This window comes from Alternaria burnsii (assembly GCF_013036055.1).
Source record: "Alternaria burnsii strain CBS107.38 chromosome Unknown 728, whole genome shotgun sequence".
Taxonomy (NCBI): Eukaryota; Fungi; Ascomycota; class Dothideomycetes; order Pleosporales; family Pleosporaceae; genus Alternaria; species Alternaria burnsii.
This window is the reverse complement of record NW_024066122.1, coordinates 500,474-523,260: the sequence shown is the minus strand read 5'-3', so window position 1 is coordinate 523,260 and position 22,787 is coordinate 500,474. Positions and strand designations below refer to the sequence as shown.

The following is a 22,787-nucleotide window of genomic DNA, read 5'->3' as shown; positions in this document are numbered from 1 at the left end:
CGGTCCACTGATACGCTGCGAGAGTGCACCCCCCAGCTGAAACATTCTCAACACCACGATGGCGATCGGCTTCCATGCATCATCCTCTCACGATTGAAGACGTCATGTGACTTTATGTGAAGGCTTGGCAAATATATTTCTAATACGATGCAAATAGGCGAGAATGTTCCGTGAAAAATTGTCCCGAGTCACAAGCACTATATGGAGGCAACTTCTATAGCAGAATGACTCTTATTAGAAATGGTGATGGATTGCGTTGAGGGCTAAGCTGATCGCGGTCCCGGGCCCTCTTCCGTCTCCGGTTTCGCCCGTGCTTTCGATACGCGTTGCTTCGGCACGTGGGCTAACCGCTCCGATGCCCACTCCGAATCCAGATGTCTCTCCCTAACCAGGACCCTCTAACCATCGAGAACGCAGGATACATGATCGAAAAGTAAGAAAAAATACGCCTATCGCAATTCAAGATTTTGCAAATCACGCGCTGCTACCCACAGCCCGTGGTATCGCACTGTGAGCGAAAGCGCCCACACCTGGTGGTGGTGTTGATGCCAGCTCATCTACGGCGCCCACCACATTGCCATCGCTGACTTCTACTTCCCCTCGACTCATCCGCTTTATCGCGCTCCTCAGCGCGACGTCGCCTTCTCGACCCGGTGTCATTGCCAGATTTTTGAAAGGACAAGTACCCGCCGCAAGCGCTGCATCTTCAATCTCACTCTCGCTCTCGCTGCCGTCACGCAGAACCCTCTTCCCATGCAAGAAACCCTCCGGCTCAACCTCAGGCACTAATCGCTCGTCTGCAAACTCATCGCCGTCGCGAACATACCATTTTGCAAAGAGATCGTTTTGAATCCAAATGACCTTTGACAGTGCTTTTACTAATGCGATTTTCTTATCCATCTTGAGTCTGGGATGTGAAAGTACTGCTTCGGTGATGATGTCTTGGACGAATGAGAGCGTAACACCAATATGCACATATTCCACATGCAAAGGATGCGCTCGTCCCTGACCCACGTGCATCATACCGACTTTGTCGAGATATTCCCAGAACTCCATTTTAGACGGGTCGCTGCATAACTTTGTGAGGTAGCCCCGCAGAAACATTTTGCGGTACAGGATCTGGGGTGAGTTCTCGCTCAGATTAGGGTCCACCGGCCCTTCGTACGACGTCGATCTGGTTTCGAAGGCTCGTGCGGTAATGTCGTACTGCAGCAGCTTTTTATAGACGATGTTGACAACGGCGGGAATGAGCGCTTTGATGTATTTGGCGCCTGTTGTTAGGGCTTCGATGTCGCCTGCATTTGTTGGGCCAAGTTCTAAAGGGGGAAATCTTGTCGAACTTACGTGAGCTGAAGTCGAGAAATGAATGTAGGTATTGTATTCTTGCTTCTAGGCTTGTGTAGAGATCGCGGCGGTCAATGTGCTGCATTGGTCGGCGACTGAGGGGCGTCATATTAGGCATTTTGAGCTGTGATGGCGACAGTAGATCGCGCTTCTCCAATGGACGGTAAATTCTGCAGACGTATTCTGCAGACGTTGTGATGATTCTTGAGCGGTGATGATATTGAGGACTATTTCTGCTTCAGCCTGCGACATATATCATAGTCACATCCGATGTACACGAGGCGTCCAACTCAGGTAGGTGGCTCGTGCGTGATGGTGGTGTGTTCGGTCGTAAGATGGCGTGACACTCGCCTTCGCATCGCAAGACCGCTACGGTCCATGCAGAACGCATACTCCAGTACTGCCACCTCTCTTTATCGGAACATACTGATGTTACCCGTAAACCGGCGTTTCATTTTGACGGCCCCTACACCAAAACTACTTCGACAAACTCCGGATCCTTCACATCGGGGTGCCAATCAATACACATGCCCACAAGACGGAAGGTAGTAGGACTTGCGTCACTCTCGGATTTATACGGTCGTATAATCAGCCCGAAAGCTGAAGGTAAAATTTTGGAGTCTCGTGCATCTTGTCCACGAACTGCACCCGGTGTGCGGAACACGAAATCGCCAGGCTCCGCTTGTCCGAAAGCAATACCAAACTTGAAGGACCTGTCGTGTTCATAGGTGAACGCGTCGTAGCCTTCTAGTAATCCACTGATCTCCGAGAGCAACTCAGGCACGTTGATGTCCTTGGGCACTTTGATGCCAGCATAGTATATCTCTCGATCATACGACTGTAATCCAAAAACGTGCTCTGCAGCTATCCAGAGAAATATCTCTTCTTCAAAGCCTAGGTCCGAAATTCTCGTCTGTCCCCCCCGAGTCAAGATGCTTTGAAGATCGAGTGCTGGTCGAGAGCACATGGTCGGTATACACTGGACTGCAAGCGCGATTACCCATGCCATGGATGATCTATATATATCGGATATCCGACGGTCCTCCTGGCTCTCTAAAATTCTGGTGAAGTATGATATCGCACCCGATTTGCCCGTGCTTGATTGGGTGTGAATAATCTGATGGAGAAAACCAGATAGGTGCAGTGCTTTCGACTCGCCCACATCCGTGATATTCGGGTTTTCTTCTCTCCAAAGCTTCTGTATAGTTCTAGGACAACAACTCCAGGACTTTTTATGCGAGGAAGATTGGAATGGACGCAGATACCTGAGAAGGTTGCCAACGTTGGTAAGCTTTCGTGTCTTGTTCCAGCTTGGTACCCATGAAGACCAGGTCTCTTCCTGCTGGGCGAGGTTCCCGAATTCAATAGCATGCACAAAGATTTTGTGGCTTAGGCCTGCTTTTATGGAAGCGCTGGCCAGGTTAAAATAGGTCTCTGAGAAATGTAGATTGTAATCCACGGGACAAGGCAGAACCAGTCCAGGGCATCCATCGTCTTGCGTGATTGCGCCCGGTAACAGGCCATAGAGTGCATACAAGCGATCACGCTCATCTACACATACGGATGTGTGGTACGTCTGCATGAGATCTAGTATACTCACATAAGCCACAGACTTGTCGCTAGACGTCTTTCCACGGCTGTTTAGTGGGTCTTTGCCGAAAGTTTTGAGCATGATGATATTGTTAAGGGTCCGTGTCGTGGCATCAGCCCCGTGGGCCAACTTGTAAGCCCACCAAAGAGAGTCTGCGCGTTCGTGAAATTGGTACCATGAAATTTCATCAGTCCCACAATGAACAACTGCTTCCCAGCTTACTGCTACCTCTTGTAAAACCCACCGTCGTGTGAACCAAGCCCGGGAAAAGAACTTTCTTATTGAAGGTAAGGCTGACATTGCGATATCCGAGGCAGGTTGGGAATATTTCTTTTGGATGATGCCCCACAACGTATCTTCGTCCAAATCACTTGAATCGAACATCGGGTGTATGGCGTCCAGCTCCTCATCCGTTGCAGGACCTAACCAAACACGCACTTTGCTTGCGAAGGCATAAATCCTGGCCATCGACCGCACCTGCTGGCTCTTCTCAAGTGTGTCAGCTTGATTAATGCAAACTATGCTTCGTATCAGTGGTATCCTTGTCGTTCAGCAGACATCAGCACATACGCGCATCTATCCACAAATGACGTTGTTCATTAGACTCTCGCAGGTGGCGCAGCATGTCGTCTACAACGGCCGTGATACGAAGAGCTTTTCCATCGCAGGTAAAGGACGTGAGGTTGTCCTGTGGCCCCCAGCAATATGACACGCCATCGTATTCTGGCCAATCGTCTTCGTTGTCTCCAATCTTTCGTACCAAAAGGCTGCCGATCAAAGGCTCTGCAAACGTACCGGGCTCAAGGCGCAGGACGCGAATCTGAGCCTTTGCATCTATCGGAGAGTATTCATATGCGTTCTGATCTTCCATATTGGATGCATGCGATCTTTGAGTTGATGTAAAACCTGCAGTGTGTGTTGTTGCATGACGAGGTGACGTCATTCCATGACTATTGAACTATGCAGGCCGAAGGCAAGTATTGTAAGTGCGAAGAAATGCTGCTGGCCATTGCTCAGTTAAAAAGTAGCGACGGCGAAGAGACAGCCATGAGGTGACTGAGGTGATGAGGCCAGGTCTTCGCACCCCGCACTTGTCGCCCGGGTAGGCTGCGGCGGGGCTGTACGGCTCAGCCTACCTGTCCCTGCTGGGCGTGTGTCACCTTTCGATATCTAATGCGGAACAATAAGCTATGTTTTTTTTGGTACAAATCATGCAGGACTTGGCCTGGTGAGAATTGAGAGTTGCTTGAGCTGTATCATCTACGCATCATGTCTCTTCATTTAACAATCCTTTCTATAAAGGCGTACATAGCGCATGAGAGTTCTTCTCATCTTTACACTAACACGATATCGTGCTCCTCGTACTTTGGACCAGCGCCATGCATGAGAGCATAAGAGTCCACACAAACACCCACGAAGCGAAAAAGATCTTGACATGGCGAGCTGGAAGATCGATATGGCCAAATGACCAGGGCACATACAGGCTCAACGACAAGTTCGGGATCTGAAGTCGTTTTCCTGCGAAATACCAAGTCTCCAGGTTCTACACGCACAAAAGCAAGACCAAATATGAGTTCATCGCTGGTATCGAGACAGAACGCATACTGTCCGTCTAACAACTGGTTAGCTTCCTGCAAGAGACGAGTGCTGTCGGAATCGGTTGGCGCTATCCTTGCACCTGGTAGTTGCTTAAGCATCTCCGTATCGACGGTGCGATGTATGAGATCTATCTGTCGACCTAACAATACTGTCCACCGCGTTGATTCTTCGCCTGAGGGTAAAAGTATTGTGGACAACTTGTCGACTTCAGCCTCGCTTTTGATACCTAAGAACCTGGCGCTGTACATCGCAACTGATAACACTGGAGCCGCCGAGGTTGAGGAATCATGGGAGGGTCCAGCAACAGGCCATCGTGACAACCTGTTCATGAAGAATTGCATCGCGGTACTGCAGCCTTGGCTTGTTTGGGTATCACAGATAGGATGAATGCTGCTAGACAAGCATAATCCTTTCATCTCTCCAATATCGAGTGTGGAGAATCCAGGGCTGTACCTCCAGCGTTTTGTATGCGCTATAGAACTTTTCGTCAGGCTATTTTCTTGATCTCTTATAACTAGACGAGTACACCCCCCCCAAATGTGGCATCTTATTGAAAGTGTTCCAGCTTGGTACCCACGACGGCCAGCTTTTATCCTGCTGCGAGAGGTTTCGGAAGGTAATTCCCGTTCGTCTGCACATTGGGCGGCATCGAAGATTAACAGAAGCTGAAGTATGCGTGAGTAGATCAATGCACTCTCGCTATTGGATAGATGGGGATACTTCAGAATGGACCTTTGGTGATTCGTCTGTCCATCCAACATGGTGATTTGCGTTGCGGCTTCCTGGGTGCCACTACTCCAGTGGAAACTGTCTTCGTGGTCCAAATGAACATCCGCGCTATGTTTTAATGACTGCCACGTGAACTCAAGACGTCCACATCGTATGGTCAACTCGCGGCTCAGAACCACTTCTTGTAGTATCCATCTCCTTTTAAACCACCCCCGCAAGAAGAACGCATCGAGAGACGGAAAAGCAAAAGAGACCGAATCGATAGGCCTAGTTGGCACACGAGAGGCATGTTTTTCCACGTCCGTATCATCGAATATGGGGAGCAAATCACCTACTCGATCTTGATCTGTTGCTGGGCCGACCCAAACTACCACATTGCTGGCAATTGTGTATGTCTTTCCCATTGAGAGCACTTGTAGGCTCTTTTCTTCGTTATCGGCTTGATTGATACATACTAGGTAACAATTAGCCAACACCAAACCTATGTGAGATCTTACATACTGGCATCTATCCAAAGATATCGTAGCATGAACGGCTCTCGTAGATGCCTCAACATGTCTTCTACCGTGGTGGTGATGCGGAGGAAATGACCGTCGCAGCTGAAGTATGTGTGATCTTTCTGTGATCCCCAGCAATACGATACGAAGTCCCATTCATTGCCGTCACCTTTCGGAACCCAATCCCAATCTCTATCATGCAGCGTTTTCTCTCCTATCTTTCGCACCAAGAGACTGCCAACTAGTGGTTCTCCAAACACGCCTGGTTCTAAGAGAAGGATACGCAGTTCTTCGTTTGCGACAATCGGCTCGTATTGGTAAATCGTTTCATGTTCTTCGATCGTGGGAACTACGCATGCTGAAGTGGAAGATGACAGCGGGCTGAGTCCTTCAAAGGCGGGCATCTTGGGGATGAGAGACGTCCACAGCGAGTAATAGGAAATTAGCAACACACTTCTTTGCGCTATCCAGGTAAAATGGAAGATGTCAAATCGTGATGCGGAGTTCGCAGAGAAGCCCAGAAACCGTATCATGCTGCACTCGCAATCAATCACCCCACAATCGCATGTTCAAAGTGGGATGCGGCGCGGTCGGCACGTCTTTGCCTGTGGGATGTACCAATCAGTCATCGGCCCTATATGCGATCATACCATAGGGACCGACTCACTGAAAAGCGATGCACACAGGATGATGTCGCGGCTGTTGATATTAGAACGGAGTGCAAGCAGGTAATGGAGGTGGGTGGTGGTGGGGGATGTGCCATGACGTCATCGAGCCTAATCCATGAAGACGCGTCTGTTTTTTGTTACGATGGCAAATAGCGGAGTCCTTAGGAAACACGGGCGCTCATTTTGGTGAGAATCGTCAAATGGCCGATATCGAAGAGTTCGAAGGGCGTGTTGAAAGTGCCACCATTGCCAGAACCGTGACTATGCGTTCGTAGCCGACGGTCCCTTCCCCACGAAGCGTGAACCTCCTCGACTACATGCCCAGAACTGTATCTCACCCCACGAACCATCTCCATTCGAATACATCGACGTACCATACAATGACCATCACCAACGTCGCTCTCATCGGCGGCACTGGCACGCTCGGCGCGCCCGTCCTCAACGCGCTAAAATCCTCCGAGTTCGACATCTTTGTGCTGAACCGCCAAACATCTAAGTCCGTCTACCCGAAGACCAAAGTCATCACAGTACCCGATGATTTGAATGTCGAGGAGGTCGCCAAGGCGCTGCGAGATAACAACATTGACGCGCTAGTCATCACCATCGCTGGAAGCCATGTCGAATCGCAGAAGAAGCTCATCGACGCTGCGTTCAAGGGCGGCGTGAAGCGCGTGATGCCAGCGGAGTTTGGAAGCTGCGACTCCGCAGACGACAAGACGAACGAGATTCTTCCGTTGATGAAGGGGAAGAAGGACGTTCGGGACTACCTGCTCACGTTGGAAGGCAAGGAGCGCGAAGGTGGCATGGGAAAACTTACATGGACAAGTCTTGTCACAGGCCACTTCTTCGATTGGGGAATGACTTGCGGGCTATTGAAGTTCGACGTCAAAGCCCGGAAAGCATTCATTCTCGACGGCGGCAACATCAAGTTCTCTGCGTCGAACCTTGACTTCATCGGCAAGGCTGTCATCAAGATCTTGGAGAAGCCAGATGAGACAGCGAACCGACTTCTCTACGTTCACAGCCATCATGTTACGCAACTCGAGGTTCTTGCTGCCCTAGAGAAGGCGACAGGCGAGAAGTTTGAGAGGATTGATCAGAATAGCCAGGAAGAGTTGGACGTTGTCAGACCGAAGATGTTAAGTGGGGATGGAGAAGCGAGAGAAGAAGTCGTTGCAGTATGGGGGGTGGTTGCTGCGGATTGGAAGGAGAAGGAAGGTTTCGCGAACAAAATGCTTGGACTGCAAGAGGAAGATCTCGACCAAGTCGTACGCAGGGTTCTGTCGGACCTTTGAGCGAGTGCTGGACTGCTCGTAGTGATGATAGCCGACCACCTCCGCTTGTAACACGCATCGCTACTCGGCACTAGTATGGTCATATCATGATGATTACTTCATCATATGTTTGATCACTGATACTACTGTGACTAAGCTCAAGAAGGCCTGATTCATCTAATCTTTTGCTACAATGCGGCCTCCTGGCATCTGGCTATGGCATGCCCAGATTTTCGTATATCCTCGTAGTCAGGCTGGTGGCACCTTGGCGCCAAGTTTGATTACATTCATGCCTGATTACACTACTGGGTGCTGTAAGACCATACGACGTAGAATGGCATCATCGCACGATCCTCGGCAAATAGATCTGCACTACTGAGACAATTGCTGTAACGTATATTCGACATGAAGGCCGATCACTACGACGAATCATATCTTGTACCAAGATCTATAGATCAATCCAAACGTTGTTTCTAACCTCGGCTCAGTATGCGTTTAGGCGCTTGTAATTGGATTACCTAAAATGGTTGATTACTATTCTCACATACGCACCACACACGTGCCATCCGCCCAAGGCAGAGGTACACTACATTTTACAACATCACGCTTTTTGTGAACATCACTAAACATGTTTCACTGTCATATATCCCTCAATACAACACCAGCCAGATACAAAGACGTCTTTAACCACTACTCTTAACACCAACTTCAAATCCTACTTCATATTCCCATATCCTTTTGCTGAAATGCCTCTCTGGGTCTTCTACCATGCACCCAACACTTTCACGGACCCGGCCACCAAGAAGGCCCTGGCAAAGGTTCTCACAGATGGCTACGCCTCTGTCGGTCTTCCTAGAAGCTATGTAGTTGTCCTCTTCCAACCCATAGAACCCGACTCCTACTACATCGGCGGCGTAGCTAGGCCGTCGCCAGATGTGCCTGCCAACAAACCTGGACCCGATAGCACCCGTCCGTTTATCAGGATTAAGATTGAGCATTTCGCTAGGCCTGAGTAAGATACTTCCACCCCGCTTCTCTTCTTGCCTGATCGCTTTGTGAGATCATATGTCTCGTGTCCATGTCGACTGTCATCCACTTCGAGATGTGTACTGACTTGGACTAGCCCCTCGGAAAAATCCAAGAAACGCTTCTTACGGTGGGCCGATGAGACGCTGAAGCCTTTTATTGCTGATCAGGGTTACGATTGGGAGTACAGTGTCGAAGAAGCCGACAGGAGTCAGTGGAAGATCAATGGTATCGTTCCGCCGCTTGAGGGGACGGAAGCGGAAAAGGAATGGGCGAAGACGAATATGATAATGCCGTTTGAGCCAGACAAGGGCGGATTACTAGGGAAGCTTTAAGAAGGCTGTGGGGACATAGTGGTGAGGCGTGGATCATCACATGAGATGCTACTTGGAATTGAATGGTGAAAAGGTGCTGTTTTACCCTCATGTATATGCCACGAGGTATTATCAGTAACTTTGATCCATCTGATAAACCTGAACCGACAGATGCTCTTCGCTATTACGAACCGTATATCGTCCATTCGCGTACTGACTCCGTCCGTCTTGAACGCCCAAGATGCGCAAGCGACCATACCGTCAGCCGATGATGTTGAGATTACTCGTTGAAAAGCTTGTAACGCAACCGATCCAACAAGTTTCCTCGGCTCCTGTCTTCCAAACTCTTCATCCTGTCCTCCACATAACCCTCTCCACCACTGTCGTTGCCCACGTTTCCAGCTCCCCCGTCTGCCCTCCAAACCGCGAGATCGTCATCTGCAGCCTTGTAAACCGGTGGCACATCCTTCTGACTGTGGTACTTGGTGTCTGACTTACCCACAGGGTGTTTATGGCCGAAGAACTCTTGAACGTCCTGCCTGAATGCAGGATCCTGGTGGAGAACGAACCCACCAGAGTACGCGGACTTAAGAGGCTCGACTGTGATGCGGCGTTCCTCACCCGAGAAGGCGACGCTGTCTGCGGAAGGAAGCGAGAAGTTGGCTGAGACTGGCAGTTGCTTGAGCGGTTTCGAGTAGTCAAAGCTGAAGGATGCCATTGGCGGTGCAGAAGGCCTGGAAACGCTGGTAGGGGGGGATGCAGGCGGTCCGCGGCGGTCGAAGCACAGCGACGCCACGGGCGCTTGATCGAGGGCACGATAGCGTTGTAGTTGATTTGCGGGTGATGGTGATGGTGGAGGTCGCGTGTTGACAGCAGACGGTGGGGAAGCTATAGGCGCGTGGCCACCTGTGCAGTTGCGCTGTACATTGGATGTGGGAGACGCGGGTAGCTGAGGTTGGCCGCTGGGAAGGGGTGATGGAGATAACATGTTGGTGGAAGGAGGAGCTGTTGTTTGCCAGTGGTAAGAAAGTGAAGGTGAATCAATGTCCTGGAATTACTTACATTTGCTTCGTAGCGCCGCACCCATCTCACGGAATAGGAAGAGCACGCCTTGATGCGCGAATTGTAGGGTTGGTTTTTGTACCAGTGGTTCGATGTGATGTACCCAAACCGAAGTGTCCTCGCCCTTCAACGTCGCTGTTCGGACGCAATTTAGGAACTCCTCGTAGAAACACCAGTCGAGGCCAAGCTCTTCTCGTATGACTAGAAGAAGCGGTTCGAGATTACTCAGTATCCCGTTCGACATGAGTTTTCGCTGCCGGCGCCGCTGTATCGAATACATTTGTAGAAAGGTTGAAATGGAGAATAACAGGGCTGGGTCAGAATAACCTGAAGAGAAGGAGAAGAATCGGAAACTGTATGTCGTCTCAGTGAATAGTTGGAACATATACGTAGTACTGCTCCATATCACAACAATAGCGAAGTGAAATACAATGCCCGATTTAGGCAGCTGAGTTGTACCTGAGCACCGTAAGTACGATACAAGCAAATGAAATGAGCCTGATCACAGCCCAGCAAGCCAAAATATCATCAGGTAGTAGACGACAAGAATAACCGAACTTCCTCACGCATTGCCGGCGTTCCATCTCTTTGCAAACGGATCATGATCTGGGTCAGTCCAACGCACATACTCCGCACTATCAGCCAACTCTTGCGCAATCGTCTCACCATAATTCAGTCCCACGAAGGCGTATGTCGCATCTATACCCGCGCTGATACCAGATCCCGTGACAATATTTCCATCTACAACCCATCGTGCCTCTGCAACCCATTTCACGTTGGGTCCTGTACTTGTCGCCCATGTGTAAGCGCGCTTGTTCGTCGTCGCACGCCGGCCATCCAAAACACCAGCGCGAGCCAAGATGGTGGCCCCGGTGCATACGCATAAGAGAGCTTTCAGATTAGGGTATATTTCCCTTACAAACTCAATTTCGGCGTCCATGTCGTTGCGCGTACCGACACCACCGGGTACGATGAGAACGTCGATGGCGCCACCCCGCGCGTCCGCAAACGCACCAGCCTGTTGAATGTCGAGCTGCTCTTGGAATGTGCGATCTACCATCAAGCTCTGAGAAACATTCGTCTCGGGATGCGAGAACATCTGGTTGCCAGCTCTTTGATGCGAAGTCTCTACTGGAGAGCTGTTTGCGGCGAGCATAGTCAACTTGGTGGGGAAGTGGTATAGCATGGACAGCGAGTTGAAAACATCAAGAGGACCAAAGACATCGAGCGCTTGGAATCCAGGAAAGAGCAACACGCCATAATGTATAGGTTTCTTGCCATTGATGTCGAAAAATGGAGGTTTGACGGCTGACGGGTCGAAGGTACCGTTGGTACCGGAGGCCGGAGAAAGTTCGGCGGATGCGGTGGTCATGGCTTTCTGAAGTGGCGGGGTAGGAAGAAGGTTGTGCGTGGTAGCGACAACTTCTTTTCACTGTCGTGCGGCAGGGCTCAATACATACCATCACAATGATTACCGAGCTAGTCTACATATGTGCGAACCGGCGACTGTGGCTTCAGTCCCAGCTGAAGAGTTCACTGATTCAGCTAGACGCACCGAGGTGGAACGCCTAAACCGCCAGCATGTTCGAAGCGATGCTGACAGCGACCGTTAAACAACACCGTACTCACAAGGCCTCCTTTCCATCGAGGAGAGGCTTCTAGTAGATTGTCAAGTTAATCTACCGCATCGAAGAGCATGTTCCAGACCCTGGTATTACGTCAGCCATACCAGGCAATATTGTAACTATTCGTCTGCAAGGCTGCCATGGACAGATCACGTTGCAAAGGATAGTAACTCCGCAAGTGAGCCGTGTCGCAATTCAAGCATGACAGGACGCGGAAAGCACATCTGAACGCTCGGATTCGACTTCATTGAGAAATCACAAAGCGAAGCGCACGTGGCAATCCACATCATCGTTCCTGTCTCGTTCACGTCACCATGCCTGCTTTTGGATTGCAATGACCGAATAATTCCACGTAGTAACATGTACGTTGCTCGATGTGAAATTCACGTCGAAGGAAATCAACCGCACGGCCCCGGTTTGTTGTTACCTGCGGGCTCACTCACTATCAACATCCATCACCATCTTTATTCCTTCCATTCTTCACGCATACTCAAACACCCACAATGACGCTATCTAAGGGAAAAGGCGGTCGTAAGTCGACAGAGACAGAGGCGCAACGGGCAAGAGACATGTGGATCGCGCGGCGAGCCAGCGAAAGTTCATTACTCAACGAAGATAGAGGTCCACTACCTACCACGGCTGACGTCGACGCACTCATCGAATGGAACGCCTTAACGACTAAGCGTCATGGCCGCTCAGCACGACTAGCAAACGACCCTCCAGTATCACAAGAACTCACGAGACAACAAATCCGAGCTTGGAAGTAGGTCTTGATTCTACGTACCGACTGTAAACCATTTCGTATCTAACTCTACACAGGAAATGCGCCGACGACTGCAGGGCCAACTTCAAACACGTCCTCCTATGGCCTTGCATGTATTGCCTCCACTACATCGACTACAAAGAACGACCTAAGAGTGCACGTTTCTTCTGCAGGCGATCGGAATGTGTGGGGAAAGGCAAAATCCAGGTGAACTGCCTTTGGAAGATTACAGAGGGGATCGAATGGAGACGCGATCATCGAGGCAGTGTGATATCTGGGCGATCCGACGATGGGGCTAGTATGGCCACTACCAACGCCGATACAGTGCGCCCGCGTTAAGGTGATCGTGGGCGCGCCCATGAGAAGGTGTCAATGACTTCCAAACCATCTTGCCAAGTCAAGTCGTCCGATATGTCTTCGGGAAACTTGAGTCCCATCTCGTTGTTATTATCATCTTCGGGGTGTGCAGTGTTGGTGATGGTTGAAATCGCTGGCAACGTCACCGAGCTCTGGCGTCCCGCTGGCCCTTCTGTGTCGATGATCTCGTCAGCCATGCCAAAGGGTTCGTAATTAGGGTTGGCCAGAAATGCTGGTAATATCGTAGGGCTTTGGGTTACCACTAGCCTGTCCGCTTCGGTATTTGTGACAGTTAAGGAATAAGCCAATGATGAAGACTCTTCGCTCATCTCAGGCCCAAGTTCAGTGTCAGTGTCCAGAGCAGCTTCGGGTATCATAGCCAATGTTTCCTCTGACGCCACTGGGTTCTTCGGTTTCTTGCCTTTTTTTGCCCTCTCGGCTTCCCACTTCGGTTTGTTCCTCTGCTTCTCTTGAGCCAAAGTTGCTTTTATCACATCCTCATCATCATCACCCGCTGCTATACCATTCCCCACCAACGGGAATTTAACGCGTCCTTCGCCAGGCTTCTGTCCTTCGATCTCTGGATTCTGTAAGACCGCTAGCCTGTTATGAAATGTCAAGATAGCCGGAAAGTTTTCGACGAAAGTTACCATTGCAACAGCAGAGTCTTGTGCGCAATTTGCTGACGATATAATATCGTCGTAGTATCCGCGGTAGATCTTGTGGGCGGCGGGAGGCAGCTTTTTGCCGATTACTTGGAGGGTAGCTGCCGCGGTCAAAAGTACGTGATAGGCGGCGTATCTGGAAGCGCCATAACAGTAGGGATCCCAGTCAGACATATTCAATATTCAGAATCGCTGTTGAATGATCCCAGGATTGGGTTGTGAGTATGACTATGGTGTATTGTAATATGACAATGCATTGGAAACCTAGCGGGATTTGAAATATGAAGGAGTCTCTCTGCCTGGAGCAGCATGGACTGTGAAATGGACTCGATAGTGAATGGAATTCGATACCTCCGATCAGTTGCAAGGCCACTATGACATAGTAGTACAATGCCTACTCGGGTATATCAGACACGTGTACCTCTCTTCACTTGCTGCAGTCAGCGATGGTGACTTCCTTGCTAGTTGTACCATTCTTCGAAGTAACTGCTATTACTATGTCTAAAATACCTATACCCTCGATTATCGCGCACAAAACAGCACATAGACTATCTTTGTACAGATACGGATAGTATAAGAACGCTAACATCTATATTGCGCGTCGAACAGCTAAAATTCGTAGTGTAATACTTACTATAAGAATATTAGATATGTATATAGAACAGAATTATTGGCTGCCTTTGTTAACTCTGCCTGCAGGGGCAACCCCCTGAAGAATACTATTCCCAGCGATGGAATGGCACCTTGCCGCAGTGCTGGGGTTTACCCACCAAGACGAATCCGAAGGGAGTGGAAGCTTCGTTCTCAACAGCTGACAAAACCAGGCTATGGAAAAGGAAGGATAAGGGAAGCGCGTGATTACCTTCACAGCACTCTGAGTCGTCGTCTAACATCCCCCAGGAGGGCCTTGTGGAAGTCATATTGCCTATGCCTATTTTGACCGGATATCCAACAAGAATGGTTTTCAATCTACATGTTCACTCCTGATCGATTCATTGATTGATGGTGGTTTAACGCCCTATCTCATGTCTACTTCCGAGATCGACTGGGACAGATCAGATGCGTAGAGAAGTATTTCTCTTCTTACATTCGGCTTATGATGGAAAAACAATTTTTCCATTTACGGTTGTATAGTCTTGAGTCGGATATCAACGCGACTGGCAGACAACAGCTTTCCAAATTCCATGTCTCAGGTGATTCAGCTGGTGTGGATTGACTCTTGGTGTCGAATTGTCATCAATGGCCACGAACAACCAGTTTGAATTTCTTGATGAAACGGGAGCCATCAAGCAACAAGACGCGACTTTGTAGCGTCGCGAGGAGCCTCTAACTTGTATCTGGCTGTTCATGCAACAAGACAGGCGAAAGCTGTATCTCTTGCACCAAACCCACTGTCCAAATTAAAATGCTTAAGCAGCACATGGGAATTGCAAGACATTTTGTACCGACCTTATGTGGATTCCAGAGCATCGGTGAATATCGGTGTTAAGGTATTCGGTCCTCGTTCAGCCACAACTTTGGAATACGCCGGCTTGGTCGATAGCGCCAGGTTCATATACACGACGATGCGCGAAACCCTCGATCCATAGTTCTTCCGCTGAGGGTAACACAATGGGATAACAGAAAGAAATAGTAGTGGCGTTAACATCGACCGGCATGTACATCTTGCCGAGTGTAGACTTTCTCTGTAGCAAACCGGACATAAGCGGACTTAGCGGTGTAAACACAACCTTCCATAGAGAGACACGATGTAACACCGTCCGACCCACAGACCTCTACACTGAATGCGGTGACCGGCGGTCAACTTGTTCAGCCGTTCTGTGGATTCTCTCGGTGTCGCATTCGGATTTGGAGATGTACGTAGGTGTCGTGAAGCAAAATACTGTTTGTATGTATTGGAACCACTACTATATAAGAGAGGGATCACTGTCCTTTTCAGACTCAATCATACTATCATTCCACTCATACCATTACCACTTCAATCTACAATCATCGACTCTTCACAGCCAACAATGCCTCAGAACAAAGCTGCCTGGATCACCTCACCTGGTGCTCATCCCTTTGTAGTCAAAGAAGCACCGTACCCAAGCACTGGACCTGGAGAAGTTGTCATTAAGAATTCGGCCGTTGCTATTGTATGTCATTGCACAGTCTTAGGGAATATAGTGCTCAAATTTAATGCGCATAGAACCCCGTGGAATGGAAAATCCAATACCACAGCGAGGAGCACAAATACGTATACAACTATCCGTTCATCCTCGGTTCAGACTGCGCTGGTACAGTTGAAGATGTCGGTGAAGGGGTAACGAGATTTGCAACGGGAGACAGGGTTATTGCGTGAGTCTACTTTCTTATTCCCTCTTGCCCCTACGCTTCCCAGAGACGATACATCACTTCGGAACTACACCCTTGCCTCTGCCTACCACAAGAACGGACTAACAAAACGCATATCACAGGTTCTGTCCCTCACTTCCTACCAACAATACCGCACAGTCCGCCTTCCAACACTACACCCTCGTGCCGGCCACCCACACCATCTCCATTCCTGCTTCCCTCCCCTTCAAAAACGGCGTCGTACTACCTCTTGCCCTCGCAACCGCTGCATCTGGTCTTTACCCGCCCAATCTACTCAATCTGCCTCTACCGACTACCCCGCCACGCAAGACAGAGTTGAAGAAGACGGTGCTAATCTGGGGTGGTTCCTCCTCTGTTGGCCTCGCTGCGATCCAACTCGCTGTCGCATCCGGTCTCCGCGTCATTGCGACATGCTCCTCAACTAATTTCGAATTGGTGAAGAGCGTGGGTGCGAAAGAGGTGTTTGATTATAGGTCTGCGTCTGCGGTGAGCGATATCGTGGCTTCACTCCAGCAACCCGACACCGAATTCGCCGGTGTGTACGACGCCATCTCCGAATCTTCTAGCTTCAGCATGGTCAAATCCATTGTCGAAACCCTCCAAAGCAAGGCGCCCATAGCAGTTGTTATGCCATGTGCAGCGGATATGGCATCAGAGTGGTACAACCCACAGTTCCTCATGGCGTTCCAAATTTTGGCTCCACCACATCAGCATATTGGGGAATACATCTTTGGCGAGTTCCTCCCTGAAGCATTCGAGAGGGGGGTAATGCAGGCTAAACCCGATGCTGAGGTTGTGGGGAAAGGACTGGAGAGCATGCAGCATGGTGTAGATGTGTTGAAGAAGGGAGTCAGTGCGAAGAAGATTGTTGTGGAATTGTAAAGGGAATGTTGGATCGTAGTTTAGCTTGAGTAAGAGATAAGGGACGTGTTTGGGTGGTGCTCTCAGTAACCATAGAACAAGACAATAGAATCACCTTGCATGAGAGTGCCTATTCTTCAGCGAATTACCATACAAAATATAAACAGATCGTCTTACCTATTCTACCACCTGTCATAGTTACTGAAGAAACTGGACTTTCGCGGCTGTTTGCTGGAACAATACGTGTCGAGTTGAAGTTTATGGTACCGATGTTCAAAACCACGGTATCAAGAACCAAGGGCATTACAATACCACATTGGGAACCAAACGTGACCTGCTCGCTCATAAATTGAGTATAGATCGAACGCGATGCGCAACCAAACATTACGAAGCACTGTGATGCGAAAAGACAAGTGATTGAACTGTGTTCATTGACAGCTTTTCTATAAACGACAGCCGAATCATCATCGCGCATCCTCTGCAACTCGAGATTGTAATACCAAGGCTCAGGCTGCCCTCGGTACCACGGAATTTGATCCATTCAATGCACTGACGACCGTAACAAGACCGACGATGACGACAGGGTCCTCGATAGTCTGGTTCCGGGAAGCGATAAGTACGTCGCCAATTGGCTATTCTTCCACAAGCTGCTCGACCTCCGGGCCTGGGAACAGTACAGAAGAAAGGGTTCAGGGTACAAAGGCGCAACGCTTCGATATCCGCAGATATGAACCGCAGGCGAGGCGTGTAAACCGTGTCAGAGAACCAAGCGCAGAACCAAGACCGACGAAACAAATCGTGAGAACCGTGGAACGGACCTGCACAGATATTTTTTCGGGATCAGCCTGCGCATTTCGCACTTGACTGGTAGGGTGGGGAAAAAACTGCTGTGCAATAGATAAAAGCCCGCACACCCTCATCTAACGTCCACTCTGATGTAGTATCTTCTTGGTTAGTCATCAACGAAGGAGGGGGTATACGCACGTAGACCCTCCTCCTCTTTCTCAGAAGCCTGATCTCATCATGGTGGACTCGAATCATTGGGAGGCCAACCCTACCTTTGCAGTTCATCCTTGTTTCCCTTCTCCCAGAACCCTGGCAACCCCATTGTGCATTGGCTCTTCGGCCGACGCACTGTGACGGATGCTTGAGGACGCTGGAGTTGGGGGATAGGCGACCGAACGCAAGGGAAAGCGACCTGCTGGTGTCGATTCATCGAGGAAGGTTTATCGGCTAGTGATGACACTTGCTCGGGCAGCTAGACTTTCAAAAGAGGGTATAAAACTGACGAAGCTCTGAAGCCGTGTGAACAGTTGAGATGGAGAAAGTATCAAAAGAGTTGTTGGACAGGCATCGAATGATTGCAAGGTACTCAAGAAGCATGTAGAAGTAAGGGGTCAGGGAAAGCGAAGCTGAAAGTGGTGTTAGAAAGTGATGGAGGAGAGAGGAAGACGAGCTGTTTAAGTAGGCTTCTCAATTCACTTGCTCTTGCTCTTGTTACTATGGTTTTGCTACTCTCTCGGTGTAAACAGCATCTCCTCCTGGGCATCAGGAAAGCACAGGTAAGAGAAGACGGAAGTCTAAATCGATCATTGGGTAAAAACGCTCTGAAACTTCCTTCTGTACTGTCAAAATTTGATTATGCACCAGGTGCTAAACACCAGAAACGAAAGAGTGCGACAGCTTGAACCCTCCCGAAGATACCATCACTACCTAGCTATTTGGATAAGATGGTAGGAGCTCTTAGCTCATCACAACACCCACCCGCCAGGACGATCGCACTCTAGAAGGAGCAGGAGACTACGAACGTTAAAGCAAGCCCGACGCGTCTTATCATCAGCACGTCGATCATATCAATAGCAAGCTGACTCTCTACATAAATAGCTCTCATACTCACCGTGGCACACTACCCAAACTTGCAATAAGTTTGCAATGAGTTTTCGATTGAACGGTACTAGCAAGTCGTGCTTGGAGCCAGTAACCGCCTTCTGAAATCGTTGCATGCGCAAAGGATAAGGGTATGACATCGCGTACACGTCGTGAGACAGCATTTTCTCGCCTGTTTACCCATGGAAGGCAGACTTCTACCACCATCGTTCACGCCCACCTCACCCACCAACGTAGAATCAAGGACGCACTGGTATTGTGTCTCCTGCGGCTGGCGAAATACTGGCTCAAGTAATCTTGGCCATCAAAAGTTGAGTCAGACACGTGATGAAAATGGCACAGAACGAAGAGTAATAGAGTATGATGGCATTTACTGGACATGATATAACCTACAATTCGCTCCTGTAAAACTCCAGCTAATGCTACAAGACGTTGCTAAAGACCGTAACGAATAAAACAAAAGCAGTCATTTCGACCAATCTATTACAACGTATATTGTTACCCTTTCGCAGCGCAGTGAGAATAAATGGTATCGTGGTGATCAAAAAAGGCGCCGGGTTGTGTGTATCTTCATCATCCAATTGTCCTCCCTTTTTAAAAACGCCATGAAAAGAAATCGCGAAAAGAACAATGGATGAAGAGTTGTTATTGAGGAAGAGATTGATGTGCGGCGTGCGCATCTTGGCCTGATTCAAGCGGCTCGCCAGTCCTCATGCTTGTAGGGACGGAGGCTTCCTGCTCGGAGTTTGAAGCCGCCTGTCGTGATTGTTGTGTCTGTGTTTGTGGTACTGAAGCAGATGACGATACGCTTCCATCGGTGGAAGAGCGTTGTACTTCATGCTCCTGGACATATGCAATAGGACCCCATGCACGCCAGTGGAGCAGTATAATATGTGTGATGCGGTTTGCGAGGTCAGTCAGCTTGGCCGTCTCGGGATGGAGGTGAGCGAAAGCAAACGCATCATTTGTTGAAGAGCGTGAAAGCGTTGTTGGAAGAGGCGGCATGGAAGGCGATATGGATACAAGGCTGTTGAAGAGTTCGATGGGTGATGAGGAACTGTGACGATCGACGGTGGAGAGGATCTGGGGCAGGAGCGACGCTTCAAGACGGGAAGCATGCCACGCTGATTTCCGGACGAACATGAAACGGAGGTGTTGGTTTGCTTCGACCATGCGATCGAAACTGCATCCAGGTGTTTGTCCGGCGAGATGAGAAGCCTGACGCAGAATCTCAAGTGAGAGAGCTTCCGAGTTCATCATCCACTGCTGCGGACCGTGTCCCGCTGCCTCACCCATGATAGCAGACAGCGCGGTCCTCAGCTGCTGTCCAATAGCCATGGTCATCGGCCCTTGGTATCCCAACTGCCTCGCGAGCATGACGTGCATCTCCACGCATACCTCAAACATAACGAGGTCATCGACCTCCGCTTTGAGCGCCACTAGTCGGTCGTGGTCCAGGAAGAAGGTTTCGGGGAAGTCGCTCCGGCCGTCCCGGCCAAAGGTAATTGCTACAACTGCGCGCGTAAAGACCTCTAGCTCGAAACATGGTCCGGCTCGGGGTCGCGGCGAACACTGCAGTCCGAATTCGTCGACGGCGTCTGTGAACCAATTTTGTGCGGTGTTAATGTTGACTCTTGCTCTGCCGTGCACAAGTCTGTCGAGATGGTAGTGCTTTTCAAAGTTGATTGTGTCCTCTATCAGGAGGGCCTTCAGATTGCGGATTTGGTGGTTCGCAACGTCCTACGCTTGGTTAATTTCATATCCTGATGACTACCTGCAGGCAACTTACGAGCTTCATAGCCTCCAATATGCCGAACAGCTTTCGCAATCCTTCAACGATCTGTTCGAGATTACGATCCGCCTCGCCTTGTCTTGTGCAGGTCACCATCTCATCGACCAAGACGTCGCGCATCGGCGCGCAATGCTCCTTGAGTAGTTGCGCCATCCAATCGGCCAGCCGTCCCAAATCGCAAACTCCGCGTTGGATAGCCTGCATCAACATGGGAACATCTAGATGTTCGTCCACTCTGGAATGGTCGCGATCTGGTATCAGACTCTTGAGAACGTCTCGAACGTTTTGAAAGAGGATCGGTATCCGGCGTTGCGCATATGGTGTGAAAGCTTCGACTTGGATCGGTGACAGTGGTGGTGTTCCGTGAAACAAGCGGTTGTACAGTACGAGTTCAGCGATCAACGCTCCCCAGTACTTGTCTGCAACCCTCTCCTTCTCTTGCCCTTTAGCACCGTCGACGTTCGGTCTGAAGCTGAGGTCTCGGTCGAAGTTGACGTCGTGCCGCAACTTGATGTTGGTGATGATGCTCTGGATGTCCAGCTCGCTCAACGACTGCTTGGTAACTGGGGGTAGATCCCATGCTTCGAGGAAGTTGTCTGCCAGCTCTTCGCCTGAAAGTTCTACTCCAGTCTGCCCAGGCATCATTGCTCGTAAATGTCCTGCTAACTCCTCTGGAATGGTAGAATGATAAAGTGATAACGACTTTGCTGGACCTCCATCTCCAGACGCAACCTTGACCGATGTGTGTCGTGATGGAAGGTGCTCTTCTCCCATGGGTTCATCTGAGCAAGTAGTCGAACTATGCCATGACTGCGAAGTGTTCCTTCCAAAAGAGGAAGTCGAGTTGACAACAGACTTGGTCGACTGGGTACGCATCTCCTTCCGCCGACGGATGCTCCCGCAGTTCTGCTGCATAGTCGGTCGGGTTCTCATTCGATGACGTGGGTAGGGTGTACGGCAAGGGTTGAACCGTCTCGGGCTGTGTATGCGTAATGGCGACGGTGAAGCCTGGGGAAGCGAAGGCTCAAGAAAAGCGCATGGGGTTGCTACAAGCGCAGACTGCCACTCGTTAGCTTACCAAACTATCCCAGGCAGAGCGGTTTGTAAGACACAAGCCGTGAACGTGTTCATAGGTTGTTTGACGAAGGCACGGGTGGCCACTGGAACGAACAAGATAGCTCCCGAGTCAGACAAGCACGAAGACGCGGCGACTGGCGGGATCGTGCTTGGGACAGTCGTACCTTTTTCGCATGTGCTCCAACTTGATACTAGATCAATAGGATCATATGCAAGTTCAGGCTTATTCAAGAGGACAAAGTGGTCATTCGCGATGATGACGAAAGCAGAACAATGACGATTGCAGAAGCGTAGAGAGACGGCTTCAATAGGAAAACCACTTTGCTGCGAAAAGCAAAGTGTCAAGCGCGGAAAAAAAAGAGCAAAAAACAGAGAGACAGACTGGAAGGGGTACTACTGAATGGAGTAGTGAATGTTGCGGCAAGGCGTGCGAGTGCTGCAAGGTGACGCTGCGGAAATCAAACAGCGTTTGTGTCGTTATGGGCGGTTGTGCAATAACGGAGGCTGAGGTCAGAGCGGGTGCCCTTGCATTCTTGTTTAAAAGGTAGGGCACAGACTACAGCACTACGTCTGTGATTATGCTCTGACCATATCTTAAATGTGCAATCCAATACTTTGGGAAGCGTGGAGGCGATCGCCACAGAACGACCGACGGCGTTAGGGCGTTCCGTCAAGTCACCATACATCGGGGCGTCTGGTGAGCGTGAAGCTGCAACGCGTGTCATCCCAGCACCGTCCCCCAGCGCAGTCCACACCGCTAGTCAGCAGCAGCAATAAAGCTCAGCATCGAGACGGTAAACGCGGAGCCGCAGTAGCGCTGTCTCGCCCGTCAGACGCTGTAGGCGACGATGTTGTAAGGGAGCAGAATGCAGCAGATGTGCAGGCCCAGGACGCCGAGGCCGCTTGCGCGTGGCCTTGATTGGCTGCAGCATCGGAGAGCGTATCACGACCGCCTCACTTTTGTGAAAGTAGGGCGAGCATTTAGCATCTCTTTTCATCCATCCTTGGTAGCAACGCAAAAGAAAAAAAGAATACCCAGTGCTTGTGTCGCGATGCCCTCGATGCGACGACCCAGTCTGACCGGATGCTCCCAGCCTTGTCATCGGTGATCTACCGGAAGCCAGCTGCAGAAGCCATTAAGCTGCAGTAGTAGACCAGACGGCGGCGAGCACGACGGCGATGCGACGGGGAACAAGCGGACGCGTCGCACTCGCGGCACTCGTGTCCAGCCTCCAGGCTATTCTACGGTGGGTCAGACTTGTCGAGGTCAGGTTCGTGTTCCTGGGCTCTGCGATGCCATC

General features: G+C 50.1%; 6 protein-coding genes across 6 annotated transcripts; 2 read left to right on the top strand and 4 right to left on the bottom strand.

The window, feature by feature from the left end:
• Window positions 1–474: 474 nt before the first annotated feature.
• Window positions 475–6,164, bottom strand: GT037_009534 (globin-like protein; the record flags this gene model as incomplete). Its single annotated transcript, XM_038934581.1, has 8 exons — window positions 475–1,295; window positions 1,345–1,439; window positions 1,836–2,182; window positions 3,374–3,453; window positions 3,506–3,841; window positions 4,541–4,547; window positions 5,599–5,717; window positions 5,765–6,164. 8 exons carry the CDS (start codon window positions 6,162–6,164, stop codon window positions 475–477), a joined length of 2,205 nt encoding a protein of 734 aa, XP_038782856.1.
• A 644-nt stretch (window positions 6,165–6,808) lies between these two features.
• On the top strand, window positions 6,809–8,955 carry GT037_009533 (uncharacterized protein; the record flags this gene model as incomplete). Its single annotated transcript, XM_038934580.1, has 3 exons — window positions 6,809–7,696; window positions 8,368–8,714; window positions 8,826–8,955. Coding segments are annotated over 3 exons (1,365 nt in total), but the record flags the coding sequence as incomplete, so codon positions are not given.
• A 367-nt stretch (window positions 8,956–9,322) lies between these two features.
• GT037_009532 (uncharacterized protein) lies at window positions 9,323–11,476 on the bottom strand (the record flags this gene model as incomplete). The annotated part of the gene is made up of 3 exons (XM_038934579.1): window positions 9,323–10,047; window positions 10,105–10,563; window positions 10,771–11,476. 3 exons carry the CDS (start codon window positions 11,474–11,476, stop codon window positions 9,323–9,325), a joined length of 1,890 nt encoding a protein of 629 aa, XP_038782854.1.
• A 1,351-nt stretch (window positions 11,477–12,827) lies between these two features.
• On the bottom strand, window positions 12,828–13,688 carry GT037_009531 (uncharacterized protein; the record flags this gene model as incomplete). The annotated part of the gene is made up of 1 exon (XM_038934578.1): window positions 12,828–13,688. The coding sequence occupies one exon, from the start codon at window positions 13,686–13,688 to the stop codon at window positions 12,828–12,830; it is 861 nt and encodes a 286-aa protein (XP_038782853.1).
• Window positions 13,689–15,526: 1,838 nt separating this feature from the next.
• On the top strand, window positions 15,527–16,751 carry GT037_009530 (uncharacterized protein; the record flags this gene model as incomplete). The annotated part of the gene is made up of 3 exons (XM_038934577.1): window positions 15,527–15,649; window positions 15,703–15,851; window positions 15,971–16,751. 3 exons carry the CDS (start codon window positions 15,527–15,529, stop codon window positions 16,749–16,751), a joined length of 1,053 nt encoding a protein of 350 aa, XP_038782852.1.
• Window positions 16,752–19,262: 2,511 nt separating this feature from the next.
• Window positions 19,263–21,324, bottom strand: GT037_009529 (uncharacterized protein; the record flags this gene model as incomplete). The annotated part of the gene is made up of 2 exons (XM_038934576.1): window positions 19,263–20,357; window positions 20,407–21,324. 2 exons carry the CDS (start codon window positions 21,322–21,324, stop codon window positions 19,263–19,265), a joined length of 2,013 nt encoding a protein of 670 aa, XP_038782851.1.
• Window positions 21,325–22,787: the final 1,463 nt, after the last annotated feature.